The 20,780-nt window shown below is 35.1% G+C and overlaps 1 protein-coding gene across 1 annotated transcript in view; it reads left to right on the forward strand.

Moving 5' to 3' along the window:
* Nucleotides 1–20,780, forward strand: part of WNK4 (WNK lysine deficient protein kinase 4) — a 247,970-nt gene that overhangs the window by 160,719 nt on the left and 66,471 nt on the right. Inside the window, exons 5-6 of the mRNA XM_053699477.1 lie at nucleotides 17,818–17,906; nucleotides 19,711–19,930. Of these exons, the coding sequence (XP_053555452.1) occupies nucleotides 17,818–17,906; nucleotides 19,711–19,930 (309 nt within the window). The remainder of the gene's footprint in view (nucleotides 1–17,817; nucleotides 17,907–19,710; nucleotides 19,931–20,780) is intronic.

A 20,780-nucleotide genomic window follows, 5' to 3' on the forward strand; every position in this document is an offset into this window, starting at 1 on the left:
CCCACGGTGCCTAAATGGCGGATAAGGTACTCACACTTTCCGAAGCACAAACAAGTGCTATTCACACAGGCAGGGCTATTGTAGTGGCCCTGCTCACTAAACATCCAGCAGATGGTATTGGAATAATAAAAGCGACTCCAAAAATGCTCAAAATGTATGTTTAAAAAAGTATATATTTGTTACAAAACAAGTTGAACAAAATAAGAACAATGAATAAAAACATTAATAGCACATAGAATGCAACGCGTTTCTCAGGGTCTACTGCGCTGTTTGCTCAGACATTACTGTGCTCGAGCTGACTTTAACTAAAGGATACCCAGAGAACGAAGTCTCTTAAAATGACATGCTCTATCTAAATAACAAAAGTTTAATTTTAACTTTTGTGTCCCTTTAAGTATGTTTCTTTGGCTTTTGCATTATAGGGAAAATGTCCCTTCTGATCTTGCAAAATACATGTTATGGTCACAGTCTAATAAAATGATGGCTTATGTGGAGAAAGAGTACATTATAAGGTAGTGATAGAGCAGAGGTGAGGGAACTTATAGCAGCAGTGGCCAATATGGTATTTAAAGGGACAGTCTAAAGATAGATAATGCCTTTATTACCCATTCCTCATTTTTGCATAACCAACACTTTTATATTAATATACTTTTAACCTCTGTGATTACCTTGTGTCTAAGCCTCTACTGACAGACCCCTTATCACATGGCTATTTATTTATTATCTATTGACTTGCATTTTAGCCAATTAGTGCAGTGCCCTGCACATTTCCACAGGCGTGAGCACAACGTTATCTATATGGCACACATGATTAGCAGTATCTTGCTGTGAAAAGCAAATAAAAAAGCATGTGATAAGAGGCTGTCTGTAGTGGCTTAGAAACAAGCAGACATTTAGAGGTTTAAATGTTATAACTTATAAGTATATTAATATAACCATGTTGGTTGTGCAAAGCTGGGGAATGGGTAGTAAAGGCGTTATCTATCTTTTTAAACAATAAGAATTTTGGTGTAGACTGTCCACTCAAGGACCATTTATTCTACATCTGTGCCCTCCATACTGATTGGCTTCATTTGGCCACAACTACAGTGTTTACATTTATTTTTTCTTATTAATTCAGGCTATGTATCAGTACATCTTTTGTTGTTATGTATCAGTACATGAATTGATATAAATGACAGGTTAAAAAGAAAAACTAATTATAAAGGGACAGTAAATACTTGCAACTCCTGAGTGGGATTTGAACTATCTTTATAATAAGCTTGAGTCAGTAATGCAACAACAAAAAAACACAAAGAAAAATTGATCAACCAATATATTCTGATAAAATTCTTATCCCTACCAACCACAAGAAGAAGCTATATGTTCTAAAATAGGTTTTGATACTCAAATGGCAGAACAAACATAATACGTTTTGAGATTTAGAAGGTTCTGCACAAATAAAGAAGAGAGCTGGAATGATATAAACACATGGATAAAACAAATATCTGTGAGGCTTGTAACACTCTATACACATGAAGGGGAGCCCATAAAGTGTTTAGATAACTGCTGCTGCTGATGAAAATGATACACGTGATATCTGGAAAGCTCTGATTTGTGACAGGGAGACCTTTGTGTCTTGAATATGGTTGGTAAAAGAAGAAGAGTTTCTGAAGATCTGGAAGTTATTTGTATTGTTCATTGTTCTTTGTTATGGCCTGATAGGTTTAGAATGTTCTGTGCAGGTTAAAAAGAGATATGACATTTGAAAAGTTCTGTACATCTGGAGAGCTCTGTAAATATCAAAAATAGATAACTGAGGTTAGGGAATAACTGAACAGGCTGAATTAAAGGGACACTGAACCCAAATTTTTTTCTTTCATGATTCAGATAGAGCATGCAATTTTAAGCAACTTTCTAATTTACTCCTATTATCAAATTGTCTTCATTCTCTTGGTATCTTTATTTGAAAAGCAAGAATTTAAGTTTAGATGCCGGCCCATTTTTGGTGAACAACCTGGGTTGTTCTTGCTGATTGGTGGATAGATTCACCCTCCAATTAAGCAAGCTCTGTCCAGTGTTCTGAACCTAAAATTGTCTGGCTCCTTAGCTTAGATGCCTTCTTTTTCAAATAAAGATAGCAAGAGAACGAAGACAAATTGATAATAGGAGTAAATTAGAAAGTTGCTTAAAACTGCATGCTCTTTCTGAATCATGAAATTTTTTTTTGGATTCAGTGTCCCTTTAAACCAGAGTATGTATAATGCTGTTCAGTATTGAAAAAGAAACCTGTAGTCAATTAAAGGGATATTAAACAGTCTGTTTCATTGTTGTAATAAAAAAAGCACTAAGCAGTCGCTTATACCTAATAGAAATTGTTGCAATATTCATCTATTTAAATGGATTGTACCTTTTATTTATTTTTCTAAACTTCCCTTTTTCCATGTACATTGCTTCCAGTCATAGCCCTAGAAGGAGGCTGTGGTCTGCACAGGAAGCTTATCATGCATGATATCATAAAACTTCCCAAGTTGGTTTAGCATTAAGTGAATAGTGAGATTTTCTCATGCTCAGAACTGGCAGAATGAAACTTAAGTTTCAAAAATGTCTCCTCTATTATCACACTAAGGTTAGGGGCTACAGTGAGAAATTCTAAGTGCTTATTTTTCCTTTGATTTAACATATTTGTTTTTGTTTAATAACACTTTAATGGAAGATCATAAGATTTAGAAATTTGATTAAACAGAAAAGAGTGTTTTATAATTGCTGAGAAAACATATTAAGTTTGGAAAGTTACATACAAACAGATAAGAAACATTTTGGCCTAGATAACAAGTGGAGCACAAAAATATTAACGTTAATATCGCTCAATCTGTAGTGGTTCTTCTTTATTGTTCAAGCGATAGGCTAAGATGTGCTAACACCTACATGTCAGATAGCGCATGTGCAGTAAATTCCTCACATAATAGACTTCTATGGGGGCACGTAGGAAAATAAATGTTAGATATCGCTCAAGCGCTAAGCAGTTGGTATAATAAGCAGAAGGTGTGCAAATACAGTTCTTCTAATATAAATACTATTAATAATAATGTTTTACAGAGGTATTTTGCATTGAACAGGAACATCACACACAATTCACCACTTGTAAGAAGAAAGCAATGAGTATAGAAAGAGTTAAATAAAGTTTTAATTGTGTTAAAATTCTTTGGCTAAAAAAAATGAACTATCCACTTATAATACTAGATTTTTTGCACTATGTCTCAAAAATGTTATGTGCACAAGACGAATATAATTCTTAGTATTTGATGCTATTCAAAAGAAAAGATTTGGATTTCAACTCCCGGTAAGATAAAAACAGTAGTCTTTATTCAAGCAAGTTAAAAAGGCATTATAGTAGAGGCTTCAGCTGAAAGAGCATAAAGCGGATCTTACGCGTTTCGGCCGTTGGCCGTAATCATAGATCTGATCCTCCTTACTGGAGGTATGCTTTTAAGGGGGTATTAGCCCCTCCTATTTTTAAAAAAGATGAATTAAAAACAAAAGGTTAACATTTCTATATAGGTGCTCATCTAGTAAATATACAGACAAAAAAGCCGAAAATTAATTCATGGTACAAAGTTCACATTTCATTATAAATATGGAAATGTTGGTAATGATGGTATCAACTGCTTGTCGTTAGAACCACTAAAACTTACTTGTATTAATAGGGTTGATTAAATCATAGATTTAAAGGAGTAAAAGTATCCAATATGTGTATAAAAATACAATCATGAGTTCAATCACTATGGGGTACAATTAATGAGCGTTGTGCATATCTTACCCCAAGCACGGTCTCTCTATATATATATATTTATTGGATATCACTTTGTGCCTTCAAATATATTCTAACAAATCTAGCACTTTCCCTAGCTAAGACTTTAGAGGATTTCCTCAAGGTTAATGATGTGGCTAAGTGAGCAGATAATTTATTAAGTGGGCTCTAAAGCAGTAGCCTTGCTTATAGTATATAAGTGAGGAAACGCCAAAGGTTACACATATATATGTAATAGTTAAGTGTAGAAAAGATAAAGTAGCTAGATACTTAAGTAGTAACCAGAGGACAAGCAATTGAATGGATGTAAAGGAAATATAAGTTAAACATAAAATATAGAAAAGGGATAGATCAAAAGAAATCACTCCCAATAATTGATTATGTCAAATTGTGAGTTAAAGCCCTGGGGTACCAGTGTTTGCAGTTTGTATATTCAATACACTTCCTGGCGCCCCAAGAGTGTGTTCCTATTCCCCCCTCTAACTGGAGTGGGTACAACTTCTATGGCTTTCCACTTAAAAGTGTCAACCCTTTGTTGATGTTCACAAATGAAGTGTTCAGCGAGGGCGGAGCAATTTTGTTTATTTTTTATATAACCAAGGTGTTCCCTTACTCTTGTACGGACATCCCTGGTGGTGAGACCTACATATTGTTTGAGGCATAAATTGCAGATAACAAAATTACTGGAACATTTAACGCACCCTTTGGTGGGGAACATTTCATTTGTTACATGGGACTGAAAATGAGAGCCTTGAATGATGTAATCACACGCTTTGCAGCGTGGATGTCCACATCTGTATGTTCCTGAACATTGTAGCCATGTACTATTGCTGGTAATTTTAGGGAGCATACTAGGTGAAATCATATTGGCTAAAGTAAGGTTTTTAGCATAGATAAAATTACATCCTTCATCTATCACTGATTTAAGCGTATCATCCCCATATAAAATGGGGAGATATTTTTTGATAATATCACAAATTTTGTAAAATTGGTTTGAGTATTTGGTTACAAAATTTAAACTAATTTTTTGTTTCTGTTTGCCTATGTGATCATCAAGGAGACTGGTCCTGTTCACATTTGCTATATCAATTCTTGCTTTCTCTATAATTTCTTTAGAGTATCCTCTATCAACAAAACGTCTGCTCAGTATCTCAGCTTCTTGTTCAAAATCGGATTGTTCTGAGCAGTTTCGTCTTATTCTCAGCATCTGTCCCTTTACTATGCCTTTAAACACGTGTTGTGGATGATTACTATCGGCATGAAGTAGCTGGTTTCCTGAAAAGGGTTTCCTATATAGTTTAGAGACTACACGCTTTGTAGAAGAGTTAGTAGAGAGGATCAGATCTAGAAAGACGACCTCATCCTTATCCCAAATATGGGTGAATGATATACCTTTATCGTTTTTGTTTAGGTAGCTTACAAATAGTTTTGCACTTTCTTGATCGCCCCTCCAAATCATAATCAAGTCGTCAATGAATTTTCTGTTAAAAACTATTCTCTCCTCGAAGGGACCCCCACCCGAATAGACATGGGACAGCTCCCACCAACCCATAAATAGGTTTACGTAGGAGGGGGCAAACTTAGCTTGTGGTTGTAATAAGGACCACAACATTATTGTCGTGAGATTTCAAATGTAGCCCCTGGACACCCATCTTGACACAGGTGAGACATTGCAGTTAGGGCGAGAGTAAGATCTGGTATTAGCCTTAGAGTTAGGGCTAGGACAAAGCAACATTGCAGGCCTCTCTGGCACCTAGAAGTGTTGACAGGATTTGCCCAGTGCCCACAGTATTGATGCGCAGCGGTAACATTATATTACTGCTGACATTGAGACCTCAGTAATATCTTAGCCATATTACTATTATTATGCTATTGTCTAGTTTGGGAATCTGTGTACAAAGGAAGAGCTAAACTCTACAGTTTCACAGACTTTTTTCTAGGTGAGGAGACCTATAAGGTTCTAATGAATATGTACACAAGAAGAACATACTTGATGTACGTAAGATGTAGATACTCAACAGCTGTGCCATCTTAGTAGAACTGTGAGGTTTTATGTATATTGATAGAATAGCGCAAAACACATGAGTGGAAAAATGCAGAGCTGCAGAGAGAAAATGGCATTCTTTTGTTTCATAAGCTTTAAATTATTCCCATGTGTCCTGCGCACCTGGATGTTGAGTTCCTATAAATTGCAGCTGTGATTCCTCTGCTGTTTGCTGTACTTACAGATTTGCCTGTTTTGCAGAACCAACACAAAATGTAATACAGTCATTTGTCAAAAAAAAAAAAAAGAAGAAAAAAAAAGTGGATTGAATTCAAATGCATTGTTAAATCTTAAAATAAATTATTTCTCTGAGCCAACAAAATTAAAAATATGTATGCAGTTAACTCTCTTAAAGCAGTAAAAGAAATATTTGTCAGCCTTTTATTTTAAATTATTATTCTTATAGTTTATGTGTAAAGCTCGTAAATCTGTATCATTTTAAAAATCATGAAAAGGGCAAGCTATGCACAAAATATTGTTCTTTATAGTCGGATTAATTAATTAAACATCTAATATTTACAGTCTGGTTATGGAAGACACTGAAAACTTAATCATACCTTCATACACTTTGTACTTAAAGGGACATTAAACACTAAGGTCCAGATTATGATTGATGCGCTAATAGTTGCGCGGAAGCAAAAAGGGGGTTATTGTGTGTGTTTGCGCACATCAGGTGAAGCGCTTGTATTACAAGTTGAAAGTAAACGTGAGCGATTGATCATAATTGAATTTAACGCGCAACGGGAGACCTCTGGTTAACTGTTTCGTGAAACAAAAAAGTGCCACAAAGCACATCAATAATACAGTACAAAGTACAGTTACAATCATAATAACACTGTCTGATTAAAATTATTTGTTTTTAAAAATTGCTCAAAAAAAAAGTTATAAAGGCTCAAAGATATGAGGCAGAAGAAAAATAAGGCAGACAAAGGGCTTTAACATAGAGATACATACATATACATGCCGCAAACATAAGTTAAAGGGACACTGAACCCAAAAATTATCTTTTGTGATTCAGATAGGGCATGCAATTTTATGCAACTTTCTAATTTACTCCTATTATCAATTTTTCTTCGTTCTATTGCTATCTTTATTTGAAAAAGAAGGCATCTAAGATAATTTGGACAACACTTGTTTATTGGTGGGTGAATTTATCCACCAATCAGCAAGAACAACCCAGGTTGTTCACTAAAAATGGCCCGGCATCTAAACTTACATTCTTGCTTTTCAAATAAAGATACCAAGAGAATGAAGACAATTTGATAATAGGAGTAAATTAGAAAGTTGCTTGAAATAGAATGCTTTATCTGAATCACAAAAGAAAAAATTTGGGTTCAGTGTCCCTTTAAGAAGCAAATCATCCACCACCTCTGAGGTGGCGGACTGCAATCATCCCGATCAGATATGATCGGGATAATTGCCATCCCCTGCTAGCGGCCGATTGGCCGCAAATGTGCATGGGGCGGCATTGCACAAGCATTTCACCAGAAATCCTTGTGTAATGTTAAATGCAGACAGCGTTTGTTGCTGGCATTTAGCAATGTCAGGCGTAGCGGATTATGTCCGCCCGACATTTAATAAATCTACCCCTATGTATGTATGTATATATTTATATATATGTAAATATGTGTGTACATATGTATTTATAATATGTGTATGTATGTATTTACTGACATATATACACATAAACACATAAATACATATTTACACATATATAGACATATATATAAGTGCATTGAAGCCCTTTGCAAAAAAAAGGCATATTTATGCAATATTTAGATTTAATAAAGTGTTATACTGTGTATTTACTGTAAATATTTCATAGTCCAATGTTCTGTATATAGCAGAATATGTTCTAAGTATTTTTAAATAGATATTGCTATATATATATGTATATATCTATACCTATATATAATCATCTATATATATATAGGTATACATATTTATTTTACCAAAATACCATCATATATATTTAGAAATATGTATTTAAGAATAAATAGAACATATTCTGCTATGTGAAGAACATTGGAATGTGAAATAATAATATTTCTATATCGGGTTAGCACACTTGAGAATATGTGATCGGGTTTGCACGTGAGAAGGGTGTTAGTTTTTTTCCCACCTTTTTTGCTCCATTGACTTCTAGGGGCGATACGTTAACACGATCACGATAATCTAAGTTCGGCTTTTTGGCATTGGGTCAGCGCACAAGCGAAACCTTTTTACTTTCAAATTCCACCCCCCCCCCTGTATTATGTGATCATCATCAGTAAATCACACACTCAGACGCAGACATTAGCACATACATATGAATAGATGCTTTTTTGCAATACATTTTTATTAGCAGAAGTGCTTAAAGTAAAATGTATCACTATTCCTGTGAATGTTTTTAATGCACACAATGGATACAAAGTATATTTCTGTTCCTGCTATCAGATAAGGTGATAAAGCAATTTGAGTTACTGATAGCTTTTACTGTGCATGGGGCATAGGGAGCATACTTTTGTATGCCCTGTTCTTTCACGTACACACACTGTACCTGCTCATGAAGCAACATGTATTGTGTGGGTAATGATACAAGTTGCACCATTGCTAAAGTAATAAGCATCACCACCAGCTATGTGAGGGCATGCACAGTGATTTATTGCATGGGTCATACGTATGTTTTATTATAATTCAGACAGGAATGCCCCTTTGATTGTCATTACAGTCACTGTCATTAGTAAGCTTTGGTCATAGAAGCCTGGTCCTTCACATGTTACTGTTATTGCTAATGCTTAATTCTGTACATGTCACATTAGGACTCTTCAGTTATAGAAAAGACTTGTCCCCTAAATGAAATCACTACCATTGAGCACATTCATTATGGGAGAGATTATTCCATTATACATGGCGCTTTCTTTAGTACGCATTGGATATAGGAGAGACAGGTCCCCTAAACATGTTGCTCCAGGTAATAGATTTCATTGCTAAGAGGAAAATACTCTTAAAGGGACATTAAACAGCTTTTGTTTTTCCTGTTTAAATTGTGCTTTGCGCCCCCCTCCCTAATTATGCAGCCTAGCTTTTCAAAGTGCCACACATAGCCTAATCCAGCTATTTCATGTGCACCTTTTGGAAATCAAGGTTCCAGAATTTGCCTTTTGGCCTCTCTAGGGAGCATGGTATATTATTATTTTTTTACACAAGTACAAGAGCTTTTGAATGTCCCTTTAAATTGGTCACCTTAGAACAGTACTAATTAGCAAATCCTAATCCTAAGTATTATTTATTTTTCATCACACGGTATCACTGTTATTGCATAACCATAAATCATTTTTTTTTACAAGGCTATAAAGAATTCATTTAAATTAACATTAAGCATTTTTTTAATAAAGATAATTGTCACAGGGTCACTAATTTTCTAAGAGTAAGGTTAGCTAATGTCTCTGTATTGGGATATTGCATCAAATAGTGGGCAGCGGGAGAACACGCCCTGCTGCTCTCCAATGATCTCCTGCTTCAGCATCCATGAACTACACTATTAACCGCTTGAACACAAGCTGTGCATTCATCCTGAGTCTGAGAGTGCCAGAAAAAACAAACCAGCAAGCAGGACGAAAAATATTGTTTACAGGCCCATACAGACTGTGCTGTTCTGAGAATTAGTAGAGGCCAAGTGAGGTGCGGAGAGTTTTGAAATAATTTGTAATTGGATCGTTAAGCATCTTATAGAGGCAAAAGCGTCAGAACTCTTTCTCAATCAAAATAATGTATTTAAAAATGGAAGAATTTTGCACATTCTGCATTACCTCAAAAATATGTTTATGTGACTTGTAATATATGACGCTTGACTTTCCTTTTATTTGAAGTAAATATGCAGAAATGAAACACTCTTTGATATTTAATTGTACATTTTCTTTTCTTTTTTTTCTTTCTTTTTTTAAATAAAAGTGTTGTTAAATATGTTTTTATTATAAATGCCCACCTTTTGTGTTGCGGCCTGCCCCTCTTGGCAATACCACCATTGAAGGCATGCTGTCAAGTCTTGGTAATGCCGACTAACAGACCGCACACTGTATATCTAGCCATCTACACATTTCTTTTGCAGTCGAACTTCACATGCAGTGTGTCTGCCTTTCCCTCTGAGGCTGTTAGAGTGTCGCAAAGAACATGGGTACTTATTACTAGAAGGAAAATTTGCTGAGAAATAAAACATTTTGGGCTAGATTACAAGTGGAGCAGTACTTAGCGCTCCTGCTTAAACGTAAATAAACATTTATATATATATGTCTAAGGTTTAATTATTTACATGAATTATTAATGGGTTTCAATATTTTATATTCAGTAAATACATAACGTACCTTAATATGACTCATGTCAGATTAGTGCATATGAAGAGTTAGTTATCTTAAGGCACGTTATTGAAATATTAAATATGAAACACTGATATAAATATTAATAATAATTAGTAATTACTATAGATACTGTAAAAATATATATATTTATATATATTCAATGTATTTTTTAGAATATTTTAGCACATGTAATAATTGTTTACATGCATTATTAATATATTTCAATATTTTATATTTAATAAATGCATAACTCGCCTTAAGATAGCTCATGTCAGATTAGCACACATGAAGAATTAGTGTACTCCTGTCGGGTTATCGCACATAAGTCTGACATGAGTACACTAATTCTTCATGTGCGCTAACCCGACAAGAGTCATATTATGGTACCTTTTGTATTCATTAAATATAAAATATTGAAAACCATTAATAATTAATGTAAATAATTATTCTAGATGTACTAAAATATTCTAAAAATACATAGAATATACAGTATATATATATATATATATAACTGTATCTATAATTATTAATAATTATTATTCATATTTTCTTCAATATTTACTATATATAGTATTTCAATTCTGTGCCTTAAGATAACTGCATTAAACCTAAAGCGTGAAAACCCAAAATGCGTTATAATTGCGTTAAACCTAAAGCGTTAAAACCCGAAACGCGTTACGCATATTTTACTTTAATATGTTCTTTATATAGAAAAAAAATTAATTTATATTTTTAAATATATATTTCAATTTGTATATCTGATAATAGTAATGTAAAATACATATCTGTATATCTGTATGAATAGATATATAGGGATAGATAGATAAATAGATAGATAGATCAATAGATAGATGTATTTTTTAAAATAAAAATAACATTTTCCTGCATGAGAAGAACATTGTAATGTGAAAATGTTACAGTAAATACACAGTAAAACACATAATTAAATATATAATTATTATTTATTTATTATTATATTGCTTGCGTGCAAACGTTAGAGCACCACTTGTAGTCTAACTTTTATTAACTTTTGTAATTTGACTTTGTTTTGTTTTTTCATTTATTTAAAAAAAAAAAAAAAAAAGCATAAATACCATTTAGGCAAAATATAGATTAAGATGCAACTCTTCAGAAATACTTTCTTTTATCTTCAGTCTTTAGATTGTAAGCTCTTTTGATCAGGTTCCTCCTCCTCTTGTGTTTGTGTTGTGTAATTAATTTTATGTATCCCAGTACAACATAATTATAAAAAAATATAATATTAATAATATCGTTATGTTCTCACAACTTAGCAGAGCTCTCAAACTTATTAGAGAAGGAACATAGGTCTACGTTTGTAGGTGCCATAGCTTATGTGAGATCTGGTGTTACTGTCACCTTCTATAACCAACTCCTGTTACTGTAAACACATGGTTTCTATATCTTCATCTCTGAGTAGCAAAGGTTTGCTGAAGCTGTTGCTTGTTGGTATTATTTAAGGTCTGGAGCATTTATTTGCTTAATTGCTTGGATCATCCAAACTGCCTGGAGCATCAGATTTCCCTATTGCAGATCCTCCAATAACCTTGGAACTTGATAGGTCACATATGATTCTAACTGACTATCCCTCTGTAGTGCTATCACCCCCGTGTAGTGTGTACAGGCACAACTGCATCTTTACCCCTTGTGTAAAAGTTAAAAAATCAGGGGCAGCATATGTATGTAGCCACCGATCATCAGGTTTGTTCACCTTAGCAGTGGAAGTGCATTGTTGTTCTAGAGTTGACTTTAGCTGAATGTTTAACCCCTTTGCACGGGTTAAACAAATAGTAATAGCCAAACAATAGTGCAATTATTAAAGGGGCAGTGCACTGTAAATATTTTCCCTTTTTTTATGTAACCTACAATCTATTTTACCTATGCAGTGTATTAAATTGCTTACAAATAACTAATTTATCTTTATTTTGTAATTTAAAATAGTTGATTTTCCTTTTGAATCCTCCACCTTTACTAAGAATTTCAATACTAAAGTAATGGCTAAAGAAAAGCTATGTAAACAAAATTATTCAGAAGAAATTAACCTCCCAATGTGGGTGAGAGAGAGAGCCCTTATCTGCTGCTTTCCTGAGTATACTGTCCTTTTAAATGTGATAACACATTCAATTTTATTATTCCCCATAAGTTCTTCTCTGTGAAAAGAAGCTGCACCCAGGTGGTAAATCGCCATAGAACAAGTAAACAAGTTATTGAGCGGGTTGTTCGTTCCTGAGATCGCGCTTCTCTCTGTGTGTAATATATCTATCTCCCTTTAAACTATTGTTATATACCCAGAAATACAATGTGCATTTTACAGAATGTCTATTTATTTTCATATGGTTCAGTTCTGTAACATGTCATTTTATATTCAGTTATTGCTAGAAAACACAACTAACTATTTCCCTGTAGCCAAACCATAACTCAGTGTCATGTTGTATCTGATTATTGAATAAAGTTTTATTTGTTCCCTAAACATTTAAGCACAGTGCACACTAGACAAGTACATGCCAAAATTCTGTCTGTTAATCTTTTTGACAGAGGGTGCAAACTAAAATAATCCCAATTAATACAGAGAGATGGTATTTTCCTGCTACCAAATTGGTGATACAAATCCATTTAGCTATGCTTGGTCCTGATGATGCTGTCTGCCTGCGGTTTCTGGGCAGTTTTAAACCTTTCCGCAATGAAATAATTGAGATAATATAAATCAATTTTGGAGCTAACAGCTGCTTGCATTTGTTTTTAGAGCCTGTAGTCTTAGTTACTGTGCAGATAAAATACATTTGTCACAGGAAGCGTGTGTCCAATCTGCAATATGCTAGGGGACCTGGGTGAAGGGATTTCAAGTTCAGAGCTGTACTTATTAAACTTGAAGCAGTAGGACAGGAAGAAATGTGGACATTTATGGTCGTGTGGAAGTATAGTGGTTTGAAAGGGCAAAAAAGACAGAGGACAGCATTGATTATAGTTTGAAAGAACCCCATGGAGAAACACATCTATCCAATTCTTCTTTTTCCCTATGCTACTGATTTACTAAATTTTGAAAAGCTCCCATACATCTTGGTAAATCAGCTCTATAGGCTAGAATAGGAATATGGGGGATTTGCATTACCATATACCTTTTAAAGAACCACTAAATACAGTAGAATTGCATAATTAACAAGTGCATAATAACAAGGCAATGCAATTACACTTAGGGGTCAATTTAATAAAGTCTTGCGGACATGATATGCTGTAGTGTATCATGTCCACCAGACATCATACGCTGTCCGTATTCTGCACTGCACAAGCAGTTCTAGTGAACTACTTGTGCAATACCGCCACCTGCAGATTCGCGACCAATCGGCCGCTAGCAGGGGGTGTCAATCAGCCGGATCATATAGGATCAGGCGGATTGCTGTACGCAGACTCAGAGGTGGCGTATGAGTTAAAGAGCAGCGGTCTATAGACCGCTGCTTCTTAACTCCTGTGTCCAGCGAGCCTAAAGGCTCACGCGGAAACAGGGTGAATTGGCCCAATTCGGCCAATAATAAATTGACCCCTTACTCTGAATTTCATAAAAGCAGTAGATTTTTTTCTGACAAATAAATGTTTTCTCCCATTTGCCAGCCCCCTGCATCGTGTGACAGATATCAGCCAATCACAGACTAGTATGCGTATACCCTGTGAGCTTGTGCACATGCTCAGTAGGAGTTGGTGCCTCAAAAAGTGTACCTATAAAAAGATTGTGCAAAATTTGATAATTTAAGTAAATCGGAAAGATTCTGAAAATTATGTGCTCTTTCTGAATCATGAAAGTTTAATTTTGACTTGAGTGTCCCTTTAGTTGATATAGACAAGTGGTTCATACCACATATATAGGGGGATATCTATCAAGCCATCAACTTTGTTGTATTTGACGGCACCAATACGCTTGCCTAACCTTGCCTAACATCGCTGCAGCGGACCGGAATACGATCTCCTTATTTATAAAAAAAGCCGGCAAAAAGCCGCGCACCAAGTACGGGGCGATGAGCAGCGGACTGTTGTTAACTAACAGTTATCGATCTCGCTGCTATTCGGCTTTTTACCAACTTTATTTATATCCTGTCACTAAACGCTGCCACTAGACCCCACTGCAACTAAATAAAAGTATTAACACCTATCCCGCTGCTATCTTATAATAAATTTAAACTTACCTGTAGAATTAAATTAAACTATATTAAACTATTCATTAACCTACCCTAACTATTATACTAAAATTACATTAAACTACCAATTAAATGAACTATATTACATATTAAAAATACCCTAAACCTACTCAAATTATTTAAATTTACAATTAAAAATTACTAAATTACCACAAAAAAAACGCTGTTACAAAAAATTTAAAAAAAAACACAGTATCAAAAATAAAAAAGAATTACACCTAATCTAATAGCCCTATCAAAATAAAAAAGCTGCAGAGACCGTATTGAAGAGGAGCTCCTCGTCAGATGTCTTCAAGATGGACCCGCTCCGTACCGGATGTCTTCTGGATGGACCTGCTCCGTGCCGGATGGATGAAGATAGAAGAGGCCGCATGGATGAAGACTTCGCCGGCTGGATAAAGATGGAAGAGGCCGTCCGGATGAAGACTTCTTGCCGCCCGGATGAAGACTTCTTGCCGGCTGGATGGATCCTTCAAGCGGAACTTTAAAAACTGTAAGTGGATCGTCGGGGGTTAGTGTTTTTTAAGGGTTTTTTGGGTGGGTTTTATTTTTAGAGTAGGGTCTGGGCAAGTAAAAGAGCTAAATGCCCTTTTAAGGGCAATGCCTATACAAATGCCCTTTTCAGGGCAATGGGGAGCTTAGATTTTTTAGATAGGGTTTTTATTTGGGGGGGGGGTTGGTTGGTTGGGTGGTGGGTTTTACTGTTGGGGGGTGTTTGTATTTTTCTTTACAGGTAAAAGAGCTGATTTCTTTGGGGCAATGCCCTGCAAAAGGCCCTTTTAAGGGCCATTGGTAGTTTATTGTAGGCTAGGGTTTTTTTTATTTTGGAGGGCTTTTTTATTTTGATAGGGTTATTAGATTAGGTGTAATTATTTTTTATTTTTGATAATGTGGTTTGTTTTTTTCTGTAATTTAGTGTTTTTTTATTTTTTGTAACTTAGCGTTTATTTTTTGGTAATTTAGTAATTTTTAACTGTAAATTTAAATAATTTGAGTAGGGTTAGGGTATTTTTAATATGTAATATAGTTCATTTAATTGGTAGTTTAATGTAATTTTAGTATAATAGTTAGGGTAGGTTAATTAATAGTTTAATATAGTTTAATTTAATTCTAGAGTTAAGTTTAAATTTATTATAAGATAGGGATGTTGTAATTTTAATGTAAAGTTAGCGGGTTGTTAGGTTTAGGGGTTAATAGCTTAATTTAGTTTATGGTGATGTGGGGGTCTGGCGGTTTAGGGGTTAATAGGTTTAGTTAGTGATAGTGATTTGGGAGGCCAGGGGTTTAGGGGTTAATACGTTTATTTAGTTGCGGTGGGGTCCGGGAGCGGCGGAATAGGGGTTAATACGTTTATTTAGTTGCGGTGGGGTCCGGGAGTGGTGGGATAGGGGTTAATAACTTTATTTAGTTGTGGTAGGGTCAGGGAGCGGTGGAATAGGGGTTAATAAATTTTATGTAGGTTGTGGCGATGTCGGGGCAGCAGATTAGGGGTGTTTAGACTCAGGGCTTATGTTAGGGTGTTAGGTGTAAATGTTACTGGTTTTCTACCATAGAAATCAATGGGATATCTGGCAGCATCGAACATAAGCTTTCGCTGCTTTTAGACTCCCATTGATTTCTATGGCATCCGTGGCCTCCAGGGTGGCGGATTGAAAACCAGGTACGCTGGGCCGGAATAGCCACGAGTGTACAGGTTAACTATTTTATAACTTTTAAAAAGTGTCAAATAGTGTCGAATGTGTATTCGGAACATCTGTAATGACATAAGCATCGATCTGTGTCGGATTGAGACCGGCGGATCGTATGTTAGGTCACAGATTTCAACGTTTGCCGGTCTGTAGGATTTGATAACTAGGTTGAATCAAGCTCGGCACAATTACACTGTGGAATTCCAGTGTATTTGCGGTTGACGGCTTGATAGATATCCCCCATAGACACTACATACACACACTATTCAGCATGTTAGCATCCTTAAAATCTCCCTAGTTTTATAAATTGCTAGGATGCGCACAGTTTAACCCTTTGCAATGCTGGAAGCATTGTATTTACCTTTAGTCTCATGCAATACTGGAACATGTCACGTAGGTAGGTGTCATTAACCCCTTGCAATGCACTTGAATTTGGAAAGTGGCTTTAACCCCCTGAAACAGTTGAAGTCTTGAATTTGGTGTCTGTAACCTGTTGGTACATTGAAATTAGTCAGCAAGTAATTCACTACAGATTTGGACTATTTGAAATTATCAAGTTGTTTTAACCAAATTCTATAAAGTCAATGTGTGGCTTTAACACCTTGAAACGCTTATGCCCTACAGCAGCAAATGCTTACTGTTTACCTAAATGTAACCCTGTTTTAGGCAGATGTTGCACCCAATATACACTGCAGCTGGGTTATAGGTTGAAACAAACACAAAAAAAGTAACACATTTCACACGAATATGCACATACTCATGTCCTGCACAAAATAAATGAACAAAGGTGAGATTGCACACAAGACATAAGTGAACTTCTGTGAGGAATCAAATTTCTTGCTGAATGTTTTTTTGCCTAAAAGTACCTTATAAGGCGTGTAACTCATCTATATACCTAATAAAACATGAGCTACTGCTTGCATTTAACTATGTGTTTAACCCCTCCAGAGGCGTTAAACATATATATATAAAGTCAGTTCCAGAGCAGCAGTGCACTACTGGGACCTAGCTGAACCTATCTTTTGAGTCAATGACAAGAGGAATATGTGTGGAGCCACCAATCACCAGCCAAATCTCAGTAGTCTGTTGTATAGCTCTTAAGCCTACCTAGGTATGCTTTTCTACCAAGGATACAAAGAGAACAAAGTAAATTTGATTATATAAGTAAATTGAAAAGTCTCTTAAAATGTTCTCCTTTGTATGAACCATAGAAGTACAGTTTTGACATTCATTCCCCTTTAACAGAAAAAAACGTTGCCATGTGACCCTCAGTTATTTAGCTATATTCAGTTTAAAGGCCATACAAGTTGCATTTACCACAGGCAGCAAGACTTACATTTCACTTTATGCCTTTGCAAGAACCATGGGCCTGCTTCATGTATCATGTTACTTACTGCAAGCTCTAGCATATGCACATATGCAGACACTCGCATACATACATATATATACACACAGACACACATAAGGAATTTGTTTATATTACTATATATGTGTATGTATGTGTATATATATATATATATATATATATATATACACATACAAATAACTATCTATGTATCTAAAATTAGGTTTAGCTGTAAATAGATGTGTATATCTGTTACTAATAATCCTGTGTTTTGATAGTGGGACCCATAATGCCCTAGCACATCAGTGTCTGTGAGAGGAACGCAGGGCGAGTTGTTGTTCCAGGCCAGCTGCCCAGCCAGGTTAAACCACCATGTCCTAACTCTCTGCTTATTTTCATTCTTTGCAGGGCATGAAGCCAGACAGCTTTTATAAAGTTAAAGTCCCGGAACTTAAAGAGATCATTGAGGGCTGTATACGCATGAACAAAAATGAAAGGTAAACCAGTCTTATCTGTAGCTCAGCCTGAGCTTGTTCCTAGGGAAGATGTATAATATAGTAGTTATAGAATCACATACATTTATGCACATGAACTTATTATGTCTTAGAAAGTGCATAAAATACAATCTATAACTTAAAGGGACATAATACTCATATGCTAAATCACTTGAAACTGATGCAGTATAACTGTAAAAAGCTGAGAGGAAAATATCACCTGAGCATCTCTATGTAAAAAAGGAAGATATTTTACCTCACAATTTCCTCAGCTCACCAGAGTAAGTTCTGTGTAAAAAGTTATACTTCACCTGCTCCTAGCTGCAGGTAAAAAAATTTAAAAAAATGAAGAAATGAACAGCAGCCAATCAGCATCAGCAGTGCTGAGGTCATGAACTCTTACTGTGATCTCATGAGATTTGACTTAACTCTCATGAGATTTCTTAGTAAGCTTCCTTTACCTGATTGGTGAAATAATATGAGAGTGCACGATGCTCATCCCTTCAGATGTCCCAGGACAGACATACTAATATGCTGCTTAGAAATCCTTTACAATGGGAGGTGGCTACTGAGAAACTTTTGATGTAAAATATCTTTCTCTTTTTCATAGAGATGTTCAGGTGATATTTTCTAATCAGCTTTTTACAGCTATGCTGCATCACTTTCAAGTGTTTAAACATTTGGGTATTATGGCCCTTTAAGTCAAGGACTTCTTTTCATTCTTTACTTATCGAATGCTGCTTGTCAATTGACTCACAATGATGTATAGCTTTGTCTAACTTAACCCTACAGTTTAAATGTCCAATAAATAAATCCAGATTTATCAAACGGACCAGAATTTTAGTTTTTTTTTTTGTTTGATAATGTGATTATAAGTGATAGCACAATTGCATTCATTTAACTAACCCCTGAAAGGCACTAAGCATATATTGTTAAAGAGCCAGTAAAATAGATTGTTATAGAAAATATTTAGTTATGCGTAGTAAAATAACTTTGCAATATACTATATTTATTTTTACCCCTTTTCATGTAATTTAGCTCTGAAAATTGTGCATTTTCTAATTCTCAGAAATTGAAATGAACGCTGCTGACTTCCCAAGGCTACATATCTTTGCATAAGTGTTTGGCTATTGAAAACAATTGCAGTAAAAAGGATGTTAATTTTAAAAGGGACAGTAAAGTTAGAATTAAGTCTTCATTATTGAAATAGAACATGCAATTTTCAACAACTTTCAAATTTACTTCTATTATACAATTTGTTCTCTTGGTATCCTTTGTTGAAGAGTAAATCTTGATAGGCTGAAAGGACTGAAAGGGTTGTGCAAATGTCTTTAGTAGTCTATGGCAGCAGTGTTTGCAACTGTGTATTAACATTTTTTATAAATATTACAGAAACCACTGCTTCCAGATAGCAAAAGAAACGTGCACGCTCCTGAGCTCACCTAGGATTACTCTTTACGTTGGAAAGGAGTTTAAAAATGCATGATCTGGGTTAATTTTGACTTTACTGTCCCTTTATATTCAGTTCCAGAGTTGCAATGCACTTCTAGGACCTAGCTAAATACATCTGATAACTAATGACAAAAGGCAACACCAGCTAGCTCCCAGTAGTGCATTGCAGCTTCCTAAGCCAACGTAGGTATGCTTTTTAACAAATGATACCAAGTGAACAAAGTATATTTGATAATAGAAGTAAATTGAAAAGTCTCCTAAATTGTATGTTCTATCAGAGTAATTAAAGTGTAATATCGATTTTGTGTCCCTTTACCAGTAATAAGAGCTGACATAACATTAATGAAACCTATAGGTACACTATCCAGGACCTCCTGGAACATTCCTTCTTTCAAGAGGACACCGGAGTCCATGTTGAACTGGCTGAAGAAGACGATGGAATCAAACCAGCCTTAAAACTGTGGCTGAGGATGGACGATACAAAGAAACTTCATGGAAAATATAAAGATAATAATGCCATTGAGTTTCTCTTTGAGTTGTGCAAGGACATTGCGGAAGAGGTAGCTCAGGAGATGGTAAGTGTAACTGACTGATAGACATTGACCAAACTACTGCCCATACATATTACTCTTTCATGGAAATGTCTGAACTAAGCTATCATGGGAACAGTTGCTAACATATATACACAATAAAAAATAATGATATGTGGTCCTTTTGGTCTGGTCAGATTTTGAACACATATGGATTACTCTTTTTGATACAGTTTCATTCAAAGCTTCCTTGAAAAATTTAGATTTTTCCTAATTTTGTACCAGCAAAACAATGAATTCTATTAACATTCACTTGCATAAAGTCAGTCAGTAACATTTTAAAGAAGAGTACACCTGGGATTTTGCTGATTTCAAGGCTGCTTTATGTTATCTACAATGGATTGGTTTTGTATTAACACTTCGCTTCCAGCATCCTATTGATGTGATATGAGTCTAGCAGTTCCTCATTGTTGAGAAGAATAGTTATTGATTTAATGTTATCTATCAAGTTCCACACAAGCTATGATTACAAATATTAAAGCATTGAAATCTTACAAGTCTTAAAGGCACATTGAACTATAGATTCAGGTTCATTTTTCATTCATTTTTCCTGTTTAATTAATGTGATTCTGTCAACTGTGTTTACTTAAATCAGTGCAGGATCTCATTTACATCTGACTCTTAAGGAGTGCTCTAAAATACCATACTCTGCATAACCAATAAATGTTTTTTAAGTTTTTAAAGAATCATGTGTTGGAGAACCCAGATTGTTCATATTAAAAGAACATGAAACAATTTTTTTTCATTTAAAGGGACAGTCTATACCAGAATTTTTATTGTTTTAAAGGACAGATAATCCCTTTATTAACCATTCCCCAGTTTTGCACACCCAACA

Source organism: Bombina bombina, chromosome 1 (genome assembly GCF_027579735.1).
Source record: "Bombina bombina isolate aBomBom1 chromosome 1, aBomBom1.pri, whole genome shotgun sequence".
Taxonomy (NCBI): Eukaryota; Metazoa; Chordata; class Amphibia; order Anura; family Bombinatoridae; genus Bombina; species Bombina bombina.